Source organism: Odocoileus virginianus, chromosome 4 (assembly GCF_023699985.2).
Source record: "Odocoileus virginianus isolate 20LAN1187 ecotype Illinois chromosome 4, Ovbor_1.2, whole genome shotgun sequence".
Lineage (NCBI taxonomy): Eukaryota > Metazoa > Chordata > Mammalia > Artiodactyla > Cervidae > Odocoileus > Odocoileus virginianus.
The window spans coordinates 8,000,159-8,023,177 of NC_069677.1; the positions used below are offsets into that span (position 1 = coordinate 8,000,159).

Here is a 23,019-nt window from a genome sequence, read left to right on the forward strand (position 1 = left end):
TAATTTCTATCCTGACCATGAATCCTTTAGAAGTATAGGTATCCATCCTTTGTTTTTATTTTTTTCTAATATAATGGAGTCCTGTTATTAAGCCATTGGGTCTGTTTATTAATCTAAAATAAGTATGACCATTGTAACTCTAAAGGAGAAATTGGAGAATTTGAGATATAACCCATTGAGGAATCAAGCAGATTCTCAGAGAATGAACAGTGACTTGATTGCTCAAAGACAACAGGTTAAGTAGAAGCCCAGGGAGGCAAACCTAGGTCTGTTTTCCCTTCTGCATTATCCTTTTGTTATCAGTGACACGTACCTAAACTCAGGGACAAAGAGAATACACTCGGGTGCTTAGAAGGTAAAAAAAAGAGCTCAGTCTACTATAGCACTGGGTGTCTCTCATTACTGAAAGCACAGTACATAAATGATATGCAGAGGGAAAGCCCATTTGTCACTAGACCAAAAGAAGGAAACTCTCAGACAAGGAATGGAAGTTTGCAGGTGACAACAGATTTACAGAATCCAGGTCAGACAACAAGCCTCTCATCTCTATATCAGAGGCCTCTTTTCAGATAGATTAAGTGTTGAATGTGTTTTCTGTGGTGAATTTAGGTGAAAATAAACCAGCCTACAGATGTGTAGATATATTTTCACCAACCTATATAAATTCCATTCATTCACCTGGGCACTCCTGAAGCTAGAAAAACGAAAGCTTATACACATACATGTGCATAGGCACAGTCAATCACTTCCAAAATTCCTACCCAAGTTTGGGCAAAGGAACAGATACACTGTAGCACTTATTTTAAAAATCTGTCTGATTTCTCAAAGACCCAGGTTAGACTTAAATGTTTATATTTAAGGCTTTGGTTACATGCTGTTCTCCAACTCATAGGACCAGGTTACCTGGTTAGGATCAGGATCAACTTCATCCCAGTTGTGAGTGATGTGGCCTTGGTCAATGAATTCAAAAGACTTGTGAGAAACTGAAGGTAGGATCCTATACAGCCAGCTGTGGGGAGGAAACAAGGACACACAAGACTTAGGGTGATGTTATGGGTGATGCCCAGACTGTCTCAGGAAGTACCATCAGGAAGACACTCAGGTCCACAGTGATCCATGGGCTTTAATGTGAGATGCAATGACACAGCATCACTTCTTAATAGCCACTGTTGCCCATAGCCCTGCCTCTTCTCACCTTTCAACTCTACCCATCAAATGAAGAGTTGGAGGCTCTAGCCTTCGGTTGTTTCCATGCTGGCAAAGAAAGAATTGTCTTTCCCAATGACAACTATAAAGGAAGGGAAAGTACCTTGAGGGATATCTGTACAGGCATACCCACAGGAAAACATTAGCTTATATATGTCATTGGATCCTAATCTTTGTTCTGGCTCAGGTAAGTGAGGAAAATGAAGCCCACACAGTTTGAGACAATACAGGTGGTTTCTTTGTCAGTTTTGAAATATTAATCAATTTTCTTATTTAAAATTGTAAAATTAATTCATGCCAGTGCTAAAAATAATTCAAGCAATTTAAAAAGTCACAAAAGGTAAAAGACTTTCTCCTCTAATTTCTCCAACGCCAATTCTCAGAGGCATTAGAACCGTTTAACAATTTTCTTGTATATTCTTTCAGATGTTTCCAATGCATAATAAGCAAAATTGCCCAATTGCTGTACCACTTTAGTCTCACAACAATAATGTATGGAAGTGGCTGATTACCCACATCTTTACAAATATGCAGTATTATGAATAATTTTGACCTTAGGTGAAAAATGCTATCTCATTTTTATTTTGAATTACCTTTATTTATGAGTAAGGTTGAGAATCTATATGTTTATGGGCCCCTTGTAATTTATCTGTGAATTACTTGCCCAAGTTCTTTACCATTTTTCTATTGGGTTGTCTTTTTTATGTTAATTTGTGAGAGATTTAGGAAATTAACACAACTGTACTCTAAAATTATAAAACTATCCATATTTTCCTACAGCACATTTATAGCTTTGTTTCAAGCTTCTCTGGTGACTCAGAGAGTAAGGAATCCATCTATAATTGGGAGACCGGGTTTGATCCCTGGGTTGGGAAGATCTCCTAGAGAAGGGAATGGCAACTCCCTCTAGTATTCTTGACTGGAGAATTCATTACATGGACAGAGGAGACTGGCGAGCAGACTGTGAGCAGAGGAGACTGTGACCCATGGGGTCACAAAGAGCCGGACATGACTGAGCGACCAACACACACAGAGCTTTGTTTCAGTAAGAGATGATCTTAATGAAGGACGCCAGGAGGAGGCCCATCCAGAAGTTGAGAGGGACACTGAAACTCACTAAGAGGGACCCAAGTCCTCTCAGAGGCTGTTACCCCGACAGAGTACAGCAGGCAGAGGAATACCACCTGGGGCGATGGAAGGTTAGATCTGCTCGAACAGGTTCTGGCCTTTTAAGCCCCAGGACAGCCTACTTCAGGAGGTGGAGCTGACCTGGCCTCAAACTGAGTCATTCTGGAGATCAAGCTAGATTTGTTCGGTTTTCTTATGTTGCCTCTAGCTCTAGGTGAAGTGATTTCAGGCATTGGACCACAGACCATGAATTATTAATGACTATGCCTCACTAGCATCTAGTAGTATACAAAATTGAGAACATGCATGTGTATCTTAGAACCAACTGTGAGATCCTGGGCAAGTTTTTTGAGTCTATGTTCCTCATCCTTATCTCCTAGGATTGTTGTCAGGATTCAGAGTTTATGTACCAAGAATGCCTAGTAGAGTAGGTGCTCACTTAATAGGTGTGCGTTGAATTGTTTATCTGTCTACCCCTATCATCTAGTTTGTTATGATGGTCCAGATTTTCCACATTCTCTGTCCTGGCTTTTACCTTCTCAGGACCGAAAGGATCAGCTAAGTAATCATAAAAACCAACCCCTGATAGATATACTCTCTGATAGTTTTTGGGTGTGGGTGAGGAGTCCTGAACTCTGCAGTTTAAATGAGTAGTGACTAAATGTAGGAATACCAGACTTTCTCACTTATGGATGGGGTTGGCTCCATCTTCCCCCTGGGGATTTTGAGCATTTTCAGAAAACTCTTGTGGATACCTTTGAAGAGTTCTAGACAGATGGGTGAACCATGCCTAGGGTCCTTTGTTTTTCAGTCGAGTTTGTAAAACTCCCCAGGCAGCAGTACATTGCTCTGGACAGAGATTTAATCCTGCTTCAGGGAATGGTGCCAGCATCTTAATGAAATGCCAACAGCTCCTTTTCAGCCTCCTGGAACAGAGCTCTACTCCCGCTGGCTGAAGATATTGCTGAATAATGGGGGCAGGCAGCAGAATTCAGAGTCCAGGTGTCCCGTTAGTGAATGGGTCATAAAGTCAAGAACATAGCCGTGGAGGCCAGGCCATCATAAATTAGAATGGACAAGAATTGTCTGTGTGCTTACCTTACCTTGGCTATCTGGGTTTGCAGAGAGAGAGAGAGATGATTAAATAGTGACAGAATTAATCCTGATTTGACAAGTATGGGAAATTATCTCTTCCCCTCTTCACGTGCAAATCTAGTGAGAGAGAAGCAATATTGATATTGATGTGATAACAGCACCTGCCACTCAATTTTCTGACAGCTTCTTAGGGATACCATGTATTAAAGGCAGATACTCTGCTATTGTGGCAATAATGATGATTATGGTAATTAGTGTTAATTGCGCACTCACCACATACCTGGCAATGTGCTAAGGACTTTGCATACATTCTTTCCTTTAATCCTCTTCAAGACTATGAAAGAAGTACTATTATTATCTTTTTAACAAATGAAAAACCAGAAGGCTCTAAGAGGGTAGATGACATGCCTGAAGTCACACAGCTAGAAAGAGAAGGATCCAGGATTTAAACTCAGGAGGCCTGACTGCAGTGTGGGCATGATTAATCAGTAAGGGGAACAACCTATCATTTGTGTGGTCCATGATGCTTTTGTACTCACTGTCTCATTTACTTCTCAGGAAGACTCTCTGGCGATAAACCTAATCATCTTCCACTAGGCAGTACAAGACTGCTTACCCTCGGCCCCCAACCTCCAAGATAAGTAGCAGCTCTCTTTTCGGAAACCTTCATCTGGTCTGAAATTCTTGCAATTGGACACTGCTTGTTTAAGTCACAACACTTAACTGCCTCCTCAAATCACAACATCTACTGTGTCTTATCTGCACCATAGGAGTTAACCAAGGGAGTGTGTTCATTGACCTGGCTTGTAGGACATGGAACATGACACATTGTGCCAATGAACATGCTGGTTTCCAGCAAAGGTAAATTCCAAGGAGAAAAAACCTTATTAATTCTAACCACAAGGGGCCATAATACATGACCTTTCATCTAACCCATGCTTGGATTATCCAATATTTTCATCCAAAGAACATAATACTTCTAGTCAGCTGAGGAAGATATTGCACTGAATATCCTATAACTTTGAGTTAATCAGTATTTAAAAAAAAAAAAAAACAAAACAAGTAAAACTGGATAATTCCCAGGGGAAGGCCAGACTATGAGGCACATTTTTTTCTGAGTACAAGCAATAGTTTGTAAATGTAACTAGATATGTCTGTTTTCTAGGCTCTATGCAGCTGTTCTCTCCACTTCTCTCCACTTCCAACAGTCACTTGATTCTAGCTGGAGATGAGATTCATCCTTCCCTGACAATGACCCAAGGCATAGCCTATAAGAAGCAGGATTTTGGGCAGCCCTGGGAGGTTGTGGCCCAGGTATAGGAGGCAGAATTAAATACTAGTTATAGCTTCCATACCTTCTTTTATTGGTGCTCCGTGGACAAGTGAAAGCTGATCCTGAGAGCTGCTCAGCATACAGATTGTAGGGGCAAACTTGAGGATTATTCTAAAACAGAGGAGGCAATAAATGACATCACTCCATCAGAAAGGTATCCCACCTTCCCATGAAACAACTCAGTGGGGGGAATTCTGGCTTGGATGGGGATGCTCTGGGTCACCTACTGCACATGACCATCTCCAACTTATATATCCTTCTTGTAATAATGTTTTAGGTAACTTATTGTATAAAATTTATAAATTATAACCTATCTCACCCTTCAGAAATATACCAATGCTGACATATGAGTATATTTCTTTCTATTCTTACCCTCCAAAATGGGGACCTTATGATATGTGTAGTCTTATTAATAATTAGCACATTAAAAAAGAGGAAACAGTATGTCATGAGTGTTTTTTATGCCATGAAATAGTCTGCAAATTTTTTTGAAAGATTTTTGTTTGCCATAGTCTTACTACTGTGAACATCTTTGTGTACACATTTTAAAACAAGGGCTGATTATTTTCTCCTCATTGTCATACCTTATGCTGTTCAAAGAAGTATAAGAAAGTCCCCTAACTCTGAACCTGGGGATCCTCCTGAAAGCCCTACAGTTAGTCTTACTTATTTTGGGGTAAGTGTTTTGCCATAGGTAACCATCATCCAACTTTAACTTTTGCATTATTGCTGTTCAGTATCCCAACTGTCTTAACAATCAGTAAAACTTTTAGACAGTTCACAGGCTAATACAATAGCCATGGTGGGAAGAGGCACTTGACCTGAAGGCTGGTCATACATTCTCTAATTAATATTTTATTTAGTCATACCTGTCCTTCTGGCAGGGCACCTGGGCAGCGAGGGTCCTCTGAGGCACATTCATTCCCGAATCCAGAAATGTACTGCATGTGACAAGACACAAAGGCCAGCATTAATGGGACTTAAAGAGTATTCTGCTATTTGACAGTCTACGAAGGTAAGAAATTTCTAGATGGACATGTGTTTATGTATCATGTTCTATACATCATATCTTTGCTATGTCTTGGCATGTGACCCATTTAGGAAAGATAATTTCCCTGTGTGAATTTCAAAAACCCACAATAGATTGGGAGAAGAGTGCTGGATATTGCATAGACTCACCACCCCTAGCTGTACTTACTTAATTGATTTATGGGCTTGTTCTTAATTGTCCCACTCCAAGAACAGGTTCTTTAATTCTGGGTCCATCAGGGAGTTCCTGAGAGGGGAGATGGCTCAGGCTCAACTCCAGGTTAGTAAGATCTTGCTTGCCTAGACAGAAACCTCCCTGAGATTGGCGCTCCACTCCCCCTCCATACACTGAAACAAGCAACTACAAGGAGACATGTGGATCCAATCTGACAGCAAAACCCTTGAGAAAAAGCCGTCCAATCAACCTGGCTGCAGGCAAAAGCCTATATCATCTGGCTCACATATGGAGCACTTGTATATATGTTTGCATCTATGTGGATACAGGAAAACAAAATTTGAAGATATGGGTGGCCTTCAGGAGAAGGGTCTGACCGGAATCTGTCCTCAGTGGCACAAAGGAGTGCATCCTGATTGCCATCTGTCTACTTTACGTTCAGAGAGAGGAAAAGAGAGTTTCTCAACAAAGTGTGTAGGTACCCTGAAACTGTTTCTGACAACACTCAACACACCTGTGAGTTCTTGTTCACTCTCTGGCTTTTCTGCTAGTTTATAAGCTCCATAAAGGCTGGAACTATGGCATCTTGTTTACCTCTATATATATAGCCTTGTGCCTTGTTTATAGAAGGTACCCAATAGATACCTATTGTTTTAGTTTTCCTTTGAAGCCTATGCCAACGCAAGAGTATGTATCCTGCTCTAAGTAGGGTTGTGTGTGTGTGTGACCCCATGGACGGCAGCCTGCCAGGCTCCCCTGTCCATGGAATTCTCCACGCAAGGATACTGGAATGGGTAGCCATGCCCTCCTCCAGGGGATCTTCCTGACCCCGGGATTGAACCCACATCTCTAGTGTATCCTGCCTTTGCAGGCAGGTTCTTTACCAACAGGGCCACCTGGGAAGCCCAAGTAGGGTTAGGACCAACCCCCCACACCCTTTAACGGCTGTTTTCTTCCCATAGTTGTTTCTTAAATGTACTTAGTTTAAGCCCATGAAAATGAAAGTGCAGCCTCACTCAGTGAGTGAAATACCACCATCTGAGCACAGCGTCTAAGAGATATAAGAAGGATGTAAGTGGGTGGAGGATAAGCCCTCCAGAGTTCTCAGCAGCGTGCAGAAGGATGAGCTGGATGGAATATACCTGCATGTGTGAGCACCGAGCAGCGCAACAGCTGCCCATACTTGGAAGGAATATCAAATGTGAAATGTTAGAACCTAGAAAGCAATGGAAGTGAAAATATTCCTTTTTTGCCTTCAGACACAGTATTTTTTTATATTTGAAAATCTATCAGCACTAAAAACAGCAAGTTATATTACACACAGATTGGTTAACAGCAGTGGCATGCAGTTTGGAATGATTTCTTTGGGGAAATGGCAGAGACCATCCAACATTATGACTCTCCACTGAATACAATTTTCTTCTCTCTAAATGAAACTCGTGCTCACCATCAAGAGGATTGAATCTGAGCTGCTGAGAAATGATAATGACCCCAGATTTATCTTCAGCTTTGTGGGATGGAATTTTAGACCCATCTTGACTGAAGCCACAGGGTATCACAATGCCTTCACTTTGTCCCACTGCTGCATTGTTTCTGCAAAGGGAGGCAGGCAGGACCGAGTGCTGAGTAAGACAGCTGAGGTTTCTGGCAGGAATGGGTAGGTTTACTCATTAACTTGCTTCATTCTTTGCAACTCCTGGCCTCAGAGCAGAGTCCAGGGTTATTTGTACATTGGAAACAGAGGAAAAGAGACTTGCTATGTGTAGTTTTAAAGCATTTGCTTCAGACTGGTTTAAAAAATAGAAAAGAAAGTAGAAAGAACAGCTGGTGGTTTGGAAGGGAGCCAACCCAGCTCGGAGAGAGGTGTGAGTTCTGAATCGGTTTCTCACTCTTTGCTGCTGTGCATTGGCTGAAGAGGAGGGTGGAAACTGCTGAGTCATTCTCAGACCAGTTGGTTTTCCTAAGAGAAAAATTACAGATGAGTTTGTTAGAGCTTTAAATATCATGTGCCTCACTGCTGAATGTATCAGAATGGAGGAAGCAGTGTTCTGTAGCTGCTTTCCCAAGGCTTTGAGATCAAGGACAGAATCTGAACTCTGCTCATATCGGCTGTGAAAATCCAAGCTTTCAACCCCAGCTGATTCAGTGACTATACAAATATACCTTATTCAAAAAATAAATAAATCTGACATTTGTTATGCCCGATGTCCGAATTCCCCAGCGGGAAAAGAGAAGACCTCCTCGACAATGCAACATGCAAAGGAAGGGAAATTTATTGCTGACTCGAGTCAGGGCCCCTGCTGCAACCAACGCAGTGGTGCAAAGCCAGAGAGCCCTGAGCCCCAGTTTCCACACACATTTATAGGGTGCTCGATTTCAAACATAAGCAGTGGGTAGTTAGCGCAAGCTGATTGGTTACATGTTTGTGAAGCAATTTCATTGGTCAAACACACTTTAAAACTTCGCGCGCGCGCGGGACTTTCCAGGGGACTCTTCCGGCGGCTTACTGGGCGCGTCTGGGCGCGTGCTGATTGGCTAGCCTCTGGTGACCCGTTGGAGGAGGAGGAGAATCACCCCACCCTCAGGCCCCCTCCTAGCTCAGGGCGCCTGTCATGGCGCTAGTCTTGTGTGTATTTATATGCTTTCTTCAATCTGGATTTCTGAATAATTTTATCCAACATAAAAATATGATTTTGTTTCCTTCCAAGAGAATTCTATACATCCTTCCTTTCTAAAGAACAAATGACTGAACTCCATGGAATTTCAGTAGCGTCAGTTCTTTGGCAGCTCCCTAGTGTACAGATTTCTAATTCTCACTTGGTCCCCAGGATATGATTTATTTGTCAGAGTAGTTTTATGAGGTGCTTTTGCCTGACTCTGATTCTGGGATAACACCCTGATGGGATGAGCAGATGCTGTAGCTCACCTCCTTTTACAGGGCATGAGGAAAAGAGAGAGAAGTCAGGGCAGAGATGGAACTATAGCTACCTTTTCCCCCTGTGTAAAGGGTCCAGTATTTTTAGTTAACCTTGTTGGGAACACAGAATATAGATTGCTAGGTGAACTTGCCGATTATTGCAAGTAGATTAAACTGCACTAGGCTGAAGAGTGAGTGGCTCCCCAAACATATTTATGTCTTAATCCCTTGAATTTGTGAGTGTTGCCTTATATAGCAGAGACTTGGCAAATGTGATTAAGTTAAGAATCTTGAGATGGGGAAATGTCCTGGATTATTTGGGTGTGCCCTAAATGTAATCAGGGCTTCCCTGATAGCTCAGTTGGTAAAGAATCCACCTGCAATGCAGAAGACCCCGATTTGATTCCTGGGTCAGGAAGACCTACTGGATAAGGGATAGGCTACCCACTCCAGTATTCTTGGGCTTCCCTTGTGGCTCAGCTGGTAAAGAATCCACCTGCAATGTGGGAGACCTAGGTTCGATCCCTGGGTTTGGAAGATGCCCTGGAGAAAGGAAAGGCTACCCACTCCAGTATTCTGGCCTGGAGAATTCCATGGATTGTATAGTCCATGGGGTAGAAAAGAGTTGGACATGACTGAGCAACTTTTCACTTCACTGAAATGTAATCATATATATTCATAAAAGAGGGTGGTAGAGGAGGATTTGACAACAGAAGAGGAAAAGGTGATATGATGATGGAAGCCGAAATCAGAGTGATGCACTTTGAAAGTGAAGAAAGGGACCATGAATCAAGAAATTTCTAGAAGCTGGAAATGCAGGGAAATGGATTCTTCCCTTGAGTCGTCAAAAGGAACCAGCCAGCACTTTGACTTTAATCCATGGAAATGTATTTCAGACTTCTGACCTCCAGAACTATAAGAAAATAAATTTAGTCATTTAAAGCCATTAAATCTGTGGGAATTTGTTACAACAGAAACAGGAAAGTGATACAATAATTATGTAGAGTGGGGGTCTCATCTCCAACTAATCATTAAAATCACTCCCAAAGCTTTACTAGGTTTGGACCCAAAAATACAGACCCAAACCTAATAAATCAAAATATTTAGTCCTGGGGCCCAAAGTCTGCTTGTTAAACATCTCTTCTTATAGAAATGAGGAAATCAAGACTTGTAGAAGTGAAACAACTTTAGAACATAGTGAAGTTCATTTAAAATTAAACTTTATTATTATATCCTTTGACTTTTCTTCCCCCAATTGTGCTGTTTTTATGTAAATGTGATTTCATTTGAGGCTTTGGGTTGGCATATCCATTACAAGGAATAAATAAAAGCAGAAATTTTTTTTTTAAACTTAAAATGTGTATTGATTAGAATGATGCAATCTGGCTTTCTGTGTTTGGATCTGTGATCTCTAGAGCTAACCTTTCCTTGCAGAGATTAGACAGCAGGCTTGGAAGAATGCCTTTGAAATTGAGAACAAAGACCAGCATGCAATTTACATTGGTGTTCTGGTGCTGTGCATATTAAGTTTCTTAAAAATTTCAGCAGGATAGGATTTTGTATATAATTTATTTATAAATGGTAAGGATGTCTTTATCCTGCTGAACTTCCTATAGGATTTTTCATCAGGAAATAAAGTTTTTATGTACTCCCCCTCTTCTAAGGCTTCAACTACCATCATTGATATGATGACCTCCTGTGTCTTGTCTCCTGGGCTTCCCTGGTGGCTCAGATGGTAAAGAATTCGACTGCAATGCAGGAGACAAGAGTTCAATCCCTGGGTTGGGAAGATCCCCTGGAGAAGGAAATGGAAATCCACTCCAATATTCTTGCCTGGAAAATTCTATGGACAGAAGAGGCTGGTGGGCTACAGCCCATGGGGTTGCAAAGAATTAGACATGAATGAGTGACTAACACACACATACACGTATCTAGTCTCCTAGATACGTCTCTCTAGCTGTCCCCTCCCCCCTAAGTTCCAAACACATACAACTGACCACATCCTGGTATCTCATCTTTGGTTGTCTCTGGAGCAACTCCAGTTTGACGCTTGGATCTCAGAACACGCAGGGATGTCTGTGTGCTGTGCCTATGCACTCGCGGTTGCTTCTAGCCCCCACCCCTTCTAAGTTAGTCAATTTCAACCTCTCTCTAAGACTGAGCTCAGGAAGAGCTTCCCTGGTGACTTAGATGCTAAACCTGCTTGCAGTGTGGGAGACCAGGGTTTGACCCCTGGGCTGGGAAAATTCTCTGGAAAAGGGAATGGCTACCCTTGCCAGTATTCTTGCCTGGAGAATCCCATGGACAGAGGTGACTGAGCGTTTTCACTTATCTTTCAGGAACAGCCTCCTTTAAGAACTCTCTCTCGGTCTCACCTAGTCCAGATTCCGTTCCTTTCCTATGTCATTTTGTGGCATCACGTACTAACACATAATATTTGCTAAATGAAACAGTGAGAACTCTTTCTCAGTCTTTCTCTCAATCAGACATGAAGAAGCAAATGATTTTATTTCAGTGTTGAGTAGTTTTAGGACCCCCATCAACTAGGGAGATGTTTGATTTTCAAAATCAGCATCAATTGGAGGGCATTCAGAAAGTGTTCATACCCTGGAAAGAAGCCTGGAGTCTGGCATACTTGGCTTGAGTCAAGATTCTGGGTAATTCTACTTAGTTCCACATAACTGTCTTGGGCACTGATGCAAGCCTGAGGTGGACACTAGGTGTGGTTTTAGAAACTGAGGACACACTCCCTTTCCCTGGCCTTAAGGCACTCAGTCTAGCAGGTGCCACTAAGGCTCCCTTTGGAGCCTGGGCATGGATTAAAACACACCTAATTTCTAATCCAGTCTCCATCACCTTTCTTGCTTAGCAGTGACCTTGAACAAGACACTCAATCTCTCTGAAGTTTACATTCTTTAATGGTAAAGTAGCTCCATCCTAGATTTATTTGGAAGATTATGAGTTAATTCATTAATAGCACATCGATCATACATATATTTCAATTGCAGACTAAATAATAAGGGATTATTTCCTAGAGGAAGTGTTAGGACTTCTGCTGGTCAAGGGCTGATTGTGAGCCTCAAAATAACTGAATAAACATATCTAACTGGTGGGCTGGAGGCTGTCCAGGAAACTGCAGCGACAGGAAGGTGTGTGAGAGTAGGGACTGGAAAACAGTCACAGGGAGAAATGTGTCTGTCCGTAGTGGAGGAGAGCCTTTACAAGTTCTACAGATTCCCAAGATAATATATGAACTGAACAAGACAAGAGATGGACAACTAGACTGTCATCTGTTTTCTTTGTCATCCTCCAGCCCCAGCCATGCTTACGGCAAAGATTTGAATACAGTAGCTTGGACCAGGGCCTCTCTAAGTTAGTGCTAACTCTGACTCTCTGGAATTTTCAGAAGCTTCCATGAATTGTGGCTGAAAAAGCCACAGCAAAGTGGACAGATAGTTTCTTACCTTCAACTCAGCCATTTTCCTTCTGCTGCAGGTGTGATGATTTTAGGAAATCCAGGCCCTGATGCTTCTGCTTCTCCTGCAAACCACCCTCTGGATGTTATTCCACTTCATCACTGTGCTTACTGGTCAGCAGGTCACTCAAATCAGTCACAGGCATTTCAAATCAATAACTGGCCTATGCTAGCGAGAAAGTCCAGCATGTTTGTTCCCAAACTGCTTTCACAATTGCCTTTGGTTTTTAGTAAACCTGGGCTGTTTCTAAAGAGTTTGCAGAGGCCTGTCTCCTCTTCACCCAAGATAAAGGTTGATCATTTATTTGTTTCAGGTAAAGGAGGGAGGCTTATCACTAATGGCAGAGAATTTAAAGCTCTCTCTGAGAGGAACTGTAGCAGTTAGTGCTTGGTGTGTGTGGCAAAGGCTTCTCCACTCAGTCCTGACTCAGGTCAGGAGCACAGCAGAGTGTTCACTCTCTGAGAGCAGTGAGGAAACGAGCTGCGCCCTGACAGAAGTTTCACATAGCTGCCTGAAACATGGGCCAGGTCTGGACAGCTCTCCACACTTGCCTCCCAGGGATGAGCTGGGTGAACAGTTCAGAGCCTGAAGCACTCCAGTTAAAGCCAATTTAGATGTTTACTACTGTTCCACTTGGGCTTCCCTGGTGGCTCAGATTGTAAAGTGTCTGCCCACAATGAGGGAGAACTGGGGTTCAATCCCTGGGTTGGGAAGATCCCCTGGAGAATGAAATGGCAACCCATTCCAGTATTCTTGCCTAGAAAACCCCATGGACAGAGGACCCTGGTAGGCTACAGTCCATGGTGTCAAGAAGAGTAGGACATGGCTGAGTGATTTCACTTTCTTTCTTTATTGTTCCACTTAATTTCTCAAATATATTTAGTGTTCTTATAAATTCCTTAAGAATATTATTTCCTTATGCTTGTATACCTCTAACAAGAGACCCAAGGGTTATCTTCCAGTCACTGTTCCATGATTCCCTTGTCCTTCATCTTGGCTACTCGCCTTAGCCATGGTCAGGTATCAACTTCATGGCTAATGGCATTCAGGAAGGAAGAAACCACATATTGAGTGCTGGTCATGCCAGATTTTCCCACAGACATTACCTCATTTAATTGCACAAAAACAATCTTGTAAATTAGGCTTTATTATCGTAAACTCAAGTGCAGCAAACCAGGTAGGACATGTAAATGGGTAAGGTAGGCTAAGTTTTAAAGATATATAAATGAAGTTCCAATTTTTAAACACTGGCAACTTACACAAGTGAATGGATGAATTAATGAATGAATGAAGTCACTATAACAGATTGTAAAAAATGCCCACAATTTCCTTTCAACCTTGCATACATGCTCCTTTGCAATGTGACTTTGCTGCTCCTCCCAAAGTGAGATGGAGTCTTTAATTTATCTCCTTGAATCTTACTTTGGCTAATAGCAAACACAACATAAGCAGAGGTTTGAAAAATGCTTGTGCTTTAGGATTTTCCCATTTCTTGCTACTTGAGACCACCATGCAGGCTAGCCTCCTTGAGAGTGAGACACCATCTGGACAAAGAGAATGGGATACCACCTGGATAAAATAACCTTTGGGTCTCTTATTAGAGAGATACAGGCATAAGAAAATAAGATTCTTAAAGAATTTATACCACATTGTCTTTGTTGAGTTGTCCAGGCACTCAACAGCCAGCACTAGCTGCCAGATGTGTGAATGAAGCCATGTGGCTCCCAGATGACTGCAGACACATATGTGACCCTAGGTGAGACCAGCAGGAGAACCACCAGCTAAACCCAGCCCAAATTGTGGACACACAGAATTGTGAGCAAATAGAATGACGTATTTTATGCCAGTAAAGTTTTGGGGTGTTTTGTTCAGCAGTGATAGGTAACTGATACAATTATGTCAAAAAAAGCATGCATATAGGTGTGAGTGACTATGGTCTGCCAGTTTGACACCTTCTGCTTTAGATAAATGGGCCTAAGCATCTTCCAGAGGTCCCCAGGCTCCAGCATACTGCAGTAGCAGCAGAATGATTTGCTTGTGTCTGAGGTGTTAGTGCAGAAAGACCAGCCCAAAGGCACCATGTTGATAGAAACAAGTGACAGACTGGAAGCACACTGTGTGGATTGTTGCCTGCAGACCAGGGGACTTACAGCACATCTCAGCATATGTCAGCACAGACAGCTGACACTGTGGTATTACACAAGCTTCCCTGGAATTTATATGCAAACCTGGGACAAAGGGGGAAGTTGTAAACCCCAGCTTTACTGAGGCTAGGTTTTTATTATTCCTGCAATATGCAGACTCAAAATTAAAAGTGAATTCAGGAAAAATATTTCTTGCATATCTGAGTTTATGAGTACATTGGCTCTTGAACTGCTATTGATCCTGGAAGCCAGAGTATGGTGATTAGGGGGAAAAATGGATGGGAACCAATAAGAGACAAAGGAAAAGCTTTACTGCTTTGATTTTCCATAAACTTCATGTGCTCTTTCTGAATCAGCATTAAAGGCAGATTTAAGAGGTGTTTTAGTTCTTTCCTAAGATGTGAGAGATTTCTGAAAGAGTAAGAAAGTGGTAAGAGATCCTTGACAGAATGAAAATCATTTTAGGGGACTGAAAATATTTAAGGTCGAATAAACCTATCCTATTTAAGGTTTTTTCCCAAGTGGGTTCACTTTATTTCCTGTCTTCTGTTTTTGTAAAAATAACTCAATAAAACAAATATTTGCTTTGCACCACTATGTGCCAGGTATTGTGCCATATACACTTAGGAGAAATGAGAACACATAAAACACAGAAACACACAGCTTTGATTCTATGTCTGATGGCTTTCTATTTTAATCTAATTACATATTTACTTCACAGCTATTGGGGACCTGCTATATGCCAGGCCCTGTGAGATGTGGGGGATACAGAGATGAGTCTGGTCCTCTAGGAGGGTGCACACTGGAGACTGACCAATAAATGGGCCATTACAATAGGGTGCCTGGACTCTTCCTGTGACAAGGAAGAGGAGTCCATGGTGTTATGGGAGGGATTAGAGACTGCGGAGCTCTGACTAGCAGGGCAGGAAAGGCTTCCTGAGGAGGCAATAGCTGAGCCAAGTCACATACAGTAGGGGATGCATCGAGGGAGGATTGTGTACAAAGAGAAGTGCAGTGCATTCAAAAACCTATTTTTAGTGCACTGATGGGATAGAGTGGAGTCTAGTGAGGGAAGTCTTTCAGAAAGGAGAGTTTGGACAGATATTTAAAGCAAGGGAAAGAGGCAGGGTGATTAACATTCAAAAAGACACCCAGTGGAAGAAGCAGGTTGTGTGTAAGGCATACAATATACTGGGTAAGGCAATCATATACTGGACCAGAGAAGAATCACAGTATCCAAGTGGCGAGCAATAATAAAGATGCTAAAAACCAGGCAGAGGGAGAGGGATCCAGTGAATGGATGTGGGGAACAGGTGAAGTGAAGAATATGAAAAGGACCAGGAATTGGAGACACCAGATATATGCCACCTCTGGATTCTGGCACAAGATAGGCTTACTCTCTGCAGAAGCTCTGGACTCACACACACCAGGGAGTGGGGAAAAGGACCAAAACCAAGTGTAGTGATGATGAAATCTCCACTTTCCTTCTCTGATTGCACTTCCAGAATGCTACCAGCAATTGTTTTACCCTCCGGACAGGACCCTGGAGGATTCTTCTCTAGGACAGTATTCCATAAATACTATACATTTTGATAAATACTTATTAAATATAAAAGATAAAGTCTTTCTGGAAATGCTTCTTTTAATGAGGTGAATGGCTCCCTCCCACCTTAATTTATATATTCATGAATTAATAATTCTTATTTCTAGAAAGACACAGGATTCCACATCTTTTAATCCTAGTTCTTGCTTTTACAGACATAAATGTTGAGAAAATTTGTTTGCATAAATAAATGGTTATGAATGGAAGGGATTTTTTATATCACTGAAATTCCTTCTGAATTAAACACCAAAAATTACACACTGATCTACCATTAAATATTATTTTAATGACTTATCAGTTAACAACTCAACGAGGTTAATTTTATTGCAAGCAAATAATTGGAAACCTGATTTGGATCGGCTTTGTTACCCAGTTATTGGAACCATTACTGTAACTGTCACCTTTTCACTTGGAGGTGCTTTGTCTAACTCATTTACTCAGAAAGGGTTAGGAAAATAAAAATGTTAATTATATATACTTTGCCTGTATAATTATTTTTGATAAAAATGTTACTTCCATATTTTGATAGATTTCTTTCATGGTGAGAAGCCTTGACATGAAAGAAAGTGCCATATAGCCATGGATGTTTCTTATGAAAGCTCTTTGCTTTGTCCTCAGGAGCTATTCCTTAAGAGCTCTGCATTTTTTTTTTTTGTAATTGTGAGGAGTGGAACAGACAAAATCCTTAAATAAAACTAGTATTTAGAAATGCCCTTTTGTTGGCATCCTGAAGATATTTACACCCTGGGGCAATAAGCCGTATTTCTATTGCAATACTAGGGAGATGCTCCTTTTCTATAGTGGGAAAAGGGCAATTGTGAATGTAGAGGTAAGAAGTAAGAACCAGCATTGAGCTGCTTCACAAGTACTGTTAATAAAGATACATTCATATGGGAATTAATGACCTGGAAAATGATTCCCTTAAACTATTTGTGCCTTTGTACCTCTTGGAAGAGATACATGCACACATCTCAGTTGGAAGACCACTGATCCACACCAAGTAAGTGGAAAACATTGCATCCAGGAAGCTGGGGATTGTCACAGGGTAATGAGAAGGATGAGCGGCACGCCTAGAGAGCAGTCACTCCAGAATGCAGTTACAGCAGTGGTCCCCAACCTTTTTGGCACCAGGGACCAGTATCGTGGAAGACAGTTTTTCCACGAATGAGGCAGGGGGATGGCTTTGGGATGATCCAAGAGCATCACGTTTATTGTGCACTTTATTTCTATTATTATTACATCAGCTCCACCTCAGATAATCAGGCCTCAGATCCTAGAGGTTGGGGACCCCTGAATTAAGAGGATGGAGGACATCAGAACTGATGCCTCCAAGAAGAAAATGAAACTGATAGATTAGCTGATCTATTTGATGGTACTGAGCAAGATTTTAGATCTTTGTTGAAGTTTAGGGGTTTCACTCTTCACCATGACTTATTGATGACCTTGGTAAACCTTAGTGGTTAGCCAGCTAAGAAAACAAATATGGTATAAGAGAGGGGCTATGTATAAGATGACATGGTATTTTATTAGAAATAGATATACCCCAAAGGTAGAAAGTAGTAGTAATAAAAATGGGTAGTAGTACATCAAGACAAATATCTCCTGTTTTGTGAACAGAGGATGTGACAATCGGTTACGATTGCTGTGGTGTGTATAGTCTTGAGAGGGAGGCATGGCTCAGTTCATTACAGGGTGATCGTGCAGAGGAACCCAAACATGAACTTTGATGAACTCTGCAAAACTGGTGCCATTAGTCTACAATCCATGTATTCCTTACTTTTTTTAGATATGAATTTTTTTTTTCAAAGGCTGGATTCTGAACTACCTGCATTAAAATCACCTAATTTGCCTGTTAAAAATACAAAATCCCGGCCCTATGTCATATAATAGGGTTGGCCAAAAAGTTCATTCTGCCTTTTCCATAAGACTTCATGGGAAAAACCAAAGAAACCTTTTGGCCAACCCAATACATAGAATTGAGTGAAGGGGGCAGAAGAAATTTCAGTCTTTGCATTTTAAATAAACACTTCAGAGGAGTTTCATGCATTTTTGAGTTTGAAAGTCATTTCTTTGAGTTCTTAAATGAAGGTGCTAATTAACTAACTCAAAGTTGGATCTCTTTCCTACTCTATGGAGCAGCCCTGACAGGCTCCAACTCCCAATTCTGCATCAGGCCAATATACTGGGTAATATGTGAGGTTCAGGGTTCTCCCAGGACTAGGCTTCCTGCAACCCTTCCTCTCCTACCACAGTAATTTAACTCAGTTTTGGGATTAGGGAGAAATGAATTTTTTATTTCCTTCTCCTCCTCCCTGCAAAGGGTATCCTCCTTTGAATTTTAACAGATATTAAATCAATGCAGACATCCTGTTAGACCTTCAAACTTCTCAAAACAGTTGCTACCTGTGCTTTAAACCAGCATTCAGATATACATACAAGGCCCTACCTGGGCTGGGTGCTAAAGCACACACTATTGAAATGAAGACTCAAAACCTCTGATCATAGAGGCCGGTTAGGAACTCTTTACCTCAGTCTGACGACCCAGCCCAGCACATCGGTTCTATTAAGTCCATTTTCAGAATGGATAGAAAAACAGCAGTGTCAAGGCACCTGGATTATATCAAAGATGCCTCAAGTTCAGGGACTTCTGAGAACCTGAATAAAGCTGATATGGATCAACCCCTTTTGGAGCAGCTCTTTCCTTAGAGCACTAAAGTAGAAAGACCAACCCATATCCTTAGCTGGGTTGCAAACCAAGCAACCTGAGGGGCAGATGAATGGGCAAAGGTTTTCGTATCTGGGTGCCTCCACAGTGAATAAGAACACTGGTTAGACATCTGAATCACTACAGGGGAAAACAAAAAACTTTCTCTATTGCTAGCAATTTGTTCCATCAAGAAAGCAAGAAAATTGAAGATTTAATTAACACTTCTAAGAAAGTATTTGGTATTTACACTTGTTTATTACCTAAAAGCAAATTTTATGAGGTCTCAGGAAGTCTTGGCAAAAATTATGCTTCAAAAGATTCTTTTTGAACTCTGGCTAATAACATTCATTTTGGCAAACAACCTTATTTTGCTGCTACTTATACTGCAGAGTATTAAAAATTATTTTTCCTTAGAAAACTATAATTCAGGAGTCAAGCCTGACAGCAAGAAGAAATGGAGTGGAGTACTGTTAATTTTTCAAAGTTGATCCTGAAGCCATCAGGGATGGGTTATTTTTCAATAAGGGAGAAAATACAGAAATTGGAATAGATCTTTTTCTTAATTAAGGGAAAGAAAGAGGAAGAAGGGCTATTGATTTATTTTTTAAAAAAGGAACACAAAGAACTTCAGTTGGTTTAGGTCTTTGTGTATGCATTTGGTTTCTACTTCCTAACTGCACAGCCTTTGTTACAACATACTTGTGCCAAATTCCACATACAGATCCTGATTTACATAGTTCTCCTCTATGTCAAAAAAGAAATCAGGGCTAACTCTTGTGGGGGAGGATGTGAAGAAAGACTGGAGAATATTCTAGCTGATGAAAAGTGCTTTAAAATCCTTTCTCAAATCCCCAAAACTGCCTTTCTAAAAGCACTCTCTAACACTGTGATTTTGATATCCATTTTCAGCACACCTTGACTTCCAGAGTATGGAACAGAAAGAGAATTTAGTGTTTTTTTTCCTAGTTTTAAAAGGAGAATCTGAAACTGTGTATTATATTATTATTATACTTTAATATGGAGCAAAATCAGGAGTGTGGAGTCTTATAGCAAAGCTAGAGAGAGAATATGTGTGAAAAGGTGTTGTTGAATAAGGCAGCAAATTACAATTTTTGTAAAACAGGTTTATATATTAATAAAGAACTGGGGCAAAGGGAATTATACAAGCAAAAAAGATGGGTAAAAAAAGTAACGATGAACAGTTATGCATATACACACACACCACCCCCAAAATTTTAGATTATGAAATCCAAGAATCCTAGTCCATAATTCATGTAAATGTGTTGCTGTGGAACTTATTTTTACTTCTCTCCATAAATGCATTGTTAACACAAAGAATAATATTCTTAGTTTATGGACTATAGTTAAGGGACATTTTAGGAGTTGACTTTTCCTTCAAAAATAAAAATAAAAACTGAAGAAGGTGTAAATCCCTCTTACTTCCCTTGTGCAGGTCTTCGATTTCACCCTGCCTTTTTCCAAACAGAAAACAGTAAGAGGGTGCAGACAGCTGTAACCTAGAGTGAAGGATTTAGTGAGCTGTCAATTTCTTGCAGAATTCTTCTTTACTGGTACTGCTGTTCTCTATGTATTATTAATCTATTTATATTTAACTCCAGCTATTAGTTTGCCTCTTCCAGCCACTGAGCCATTTGCAAAAGAGAAGAGAGAGAGACAAGGGTTGCTATTATTAGGCATCCTTGTGTGTGTGATGAAAGAGGAGACAATTAAATAATACCATTTTGCTTCTTTGAAAATGACAGAGATTGTTTGGGGTGGACAACTCAGGGCTGGTTAACATAACCTTTCCCCTCAGAAGGCAAAACAATGGAGATACATTTCTGAAGTACTTAATTAAGCCTTTAGCAATGAGTGTGGGAAAATTACAGACCCATAAAAATCCTCCAGTTCTAGGCAAGAGTAAATTTTCTCTGCAGCATTCTGTCACTGCTCATTTACTGCATCATTTTGACATCTCATATTTCCACAAGGTTTTTATATAATCTATAAACAGGGACAGAAAGGTGAAGAATAGAGAGAATGAGGACAAAGTCTGGATCTCCTACGCTGTTACTTCCTTTCAGTTTTCCATTAAAGGGTGAGGCTGAAGGGTAGCATTTTAAGATGATTTCATTAAAAGGCTGAGACATTAATAATCGATACAGCAAGAAGAAAGGTGTGAAAAACTGCCACCGCTTGCTCACTCTTCCAAAGGATGAGTGTAATTCAGTCATAATGTAAGCTCTTTAATGTTCCTCCCCCAAACCTTTTTCGATCAGGAAAGCCTGGAATCTGCAGGCAAGAAAGAGAATCATGTTAGGACTCAAAACAGGCAAAGTTCAAACGCTAATAGCCTTTAAAATGTTTTCCTTATTTTTTGTTTCTGTATATTATTAGGCTGTTGTTCTTAAAAGAACTCTCTTTTTGAGGTTTTACTCAGAAAATCACAGCAGATTAAGTAATAAAAATAAATTCTACTAAAATGAAAAACATTTGCCAAGCAATTGGTGATAGTGTCATCTAAATCAGACAGGATGAAGGTGAAACTCACAATACTCACCTGCTGGACTTTCATATGAATTATTTGCATTGTGATAGACTATGGATATGTACCTTTGCAGTCTCAAGCAAATTATTTCCTATTATTTTATAATGTAACTTTATTCCTGGATTCTTCTTGTTTCTAAGACCCTTATTTTCCCTTGATCTGAGTTTTTCTTCTGTATTTAAGAAGACAGAAGAAAGTCAGTTGGTTGGGCCTGCAAAGTACTCCCCCGTCACCCCAACTTCTTAAAAAAAAAACTAAAAAATGAATTTGGAAGTTAATTTCAGATCAATCAAACCTTTCCACAAATTCAAGAAATCATTTTATCAAAAAAGATAGATACAGACCTGATTACCATCCCTTAAAAAGTATCTCTTCTCTATGACCTGTTAGAAACAAAGATATCAAGGGCTTAGCATGTATACCTTGAAAAAGCAGTAAGCACGCTGACCACCGATGGCACTGAAAGGAGTACACCCAAGTGAAGAGTCGTTTCAGTAGCAACAGACATCTGCTACACCGAGTTAAGTCTAGTGCTAGTGGGGTCAGGATTGTGGAAGTGTTTTTATAAAGACCTGTCTCTAGTTCCAGAAAACATTAACGTTAGGTCAAAAAATAAATGAACAAACAAAAATGACTAAATAACGAGAGAAAATGACATGAGATCTCATGCAATTCCCAGTGTAAATCTGGAAATTTGGCTGCAAATTTGGTTCAAAACTCTCTAGCAGTCAGCCCCAAAAGACACCAGACAGAATCCATAAGATAATTCACTCTGCTGTATGGCAGAAGCCAACACAACAGTCTAAAGTAATATCCTCCAATTAAAAAACAAATTAAAAAAAAAGCAAAGAATTTTTGCTACTACAATAGCACAACTATTCTTTAAAGAGGTCTCTGTCTGTATAACGTAGTCAACTGCCGTATCCCTCCAGTAACCACAGTTGTAAATTCTGTAGGTCCTTAATGGAGACAGATGACACAATATCAAAATCGGTCAATTAACTTCTTATGGACTTAATCTGCACCCTTAATTCATTAGTTTCAGAACTGTTTGTATTTGGTCAGTGGGAGAAATAAGGCAAAATCCATCACTATTACTGAAAAGAAGCCTTCAAAACATACGCCTTTATATAATGAATTTAAGAGTACTACATGTCTACATGATGAACACTTGAGAAACTGCAATGTCACCAGAGACAGTATTATTTTCTTTACACAGAGCTGTAGTGATTAAGAAAAGTTCAGCAGATTAGAACACAGATTATTTGGAGATTAAGAGATTAGAGTCTAGAATTATGAAGCTAGGAATTTCTTCTGAATAAAGCAGAGTGTCTTCTTCCAGGCCTGTACCAGCTTGCTCCCACTGGCCTGACAGCCATCTCACCTGGATTCTTTTTATCTTCAAGACTATGGCTCAGTTACTTTTAGCCACAAGAGACTTAGGGTAAGGTTGCATTCATTGGCCTCAAAGACAGAAAAGCTGGTTAGTGATTAGTATACATCTAAAATACTTGACCCTACAAAAACTATGACAGAACTGATTCTCTTTCTTCTCTCCAGGGTAGGACAGGAAAATTCTATTACTCTAGAGTGGAGAGGAATTACTACTAGTGAAGGAAGTGTGGAAAAGGATTAGATACCCTCTTGGAAAAGAAATC

The 23,019-nt window shown here is 40.5% G+C and overlaps 2 protein-coding genes across 3 annotated transcripts in view; both read right to left on the reverse strand.

The window, feature by feature from the left end:
• Nucleotides 1-12,577, reverse strand: part of HGD (homogentisate 1,2-dioxygenase) — a 42,358-nt gene extending 29,781 nt beyond the window's left edge. The window contains exons 1-4 of one of the 2 annotated variants that reach the window (XM_070466027.1): nt 12,348-12,577; nt 5,632-5,703; nt 4,785-4,873; nt 904-1,009 (exon numbers count right to left, since the gene is read on the reverse strand). In XM_070466027.1, coding sequence (XP_070322128.1) covers nt 904-1,009; nt 4,785-4,873; nt 5,632-5,703; nt 12,348-12,362 — 282 coding nt within the window. In that variant the 5' untranslated portion in view covers nt 12,363-12,577. The remainder of the gene's footprint in view (nt 1-903; nt 1,010-4,784; nt 4,874-5,631; nt 5,704-12,347) is intronic. The other variant, XM_020911428.2, reaches the window with a different exon arrangement.
• Nucleotides 12,578-19,813: 7,236 nt separating this feature from the next.
• RABL3 (RAB, member of RAS oncogene family like 3) overlaps nt 19,814-23,019 on the reverse strand; it is a 37,613-nt gene continuing 34,407 nt past the window's right edge. Inside the window, exons 7-8 of the mRNA XM_020911426.2 lie at nt 21,706-21,744; nt 19,814-21,105 (exon numbers count right to left, since the gene is read on the reverse strand). Of these exons, the coding sequence (XP_020767085.1) occupies nt 21,040-21,105; nt 21,706-21,744 (105 nt within the window). The 3' untranslated portion in view covers nt 19,814-21,039. The remainder of the gene's footprint in view (nt 21,106-21,705; nt 21,745-23,019) is intronic.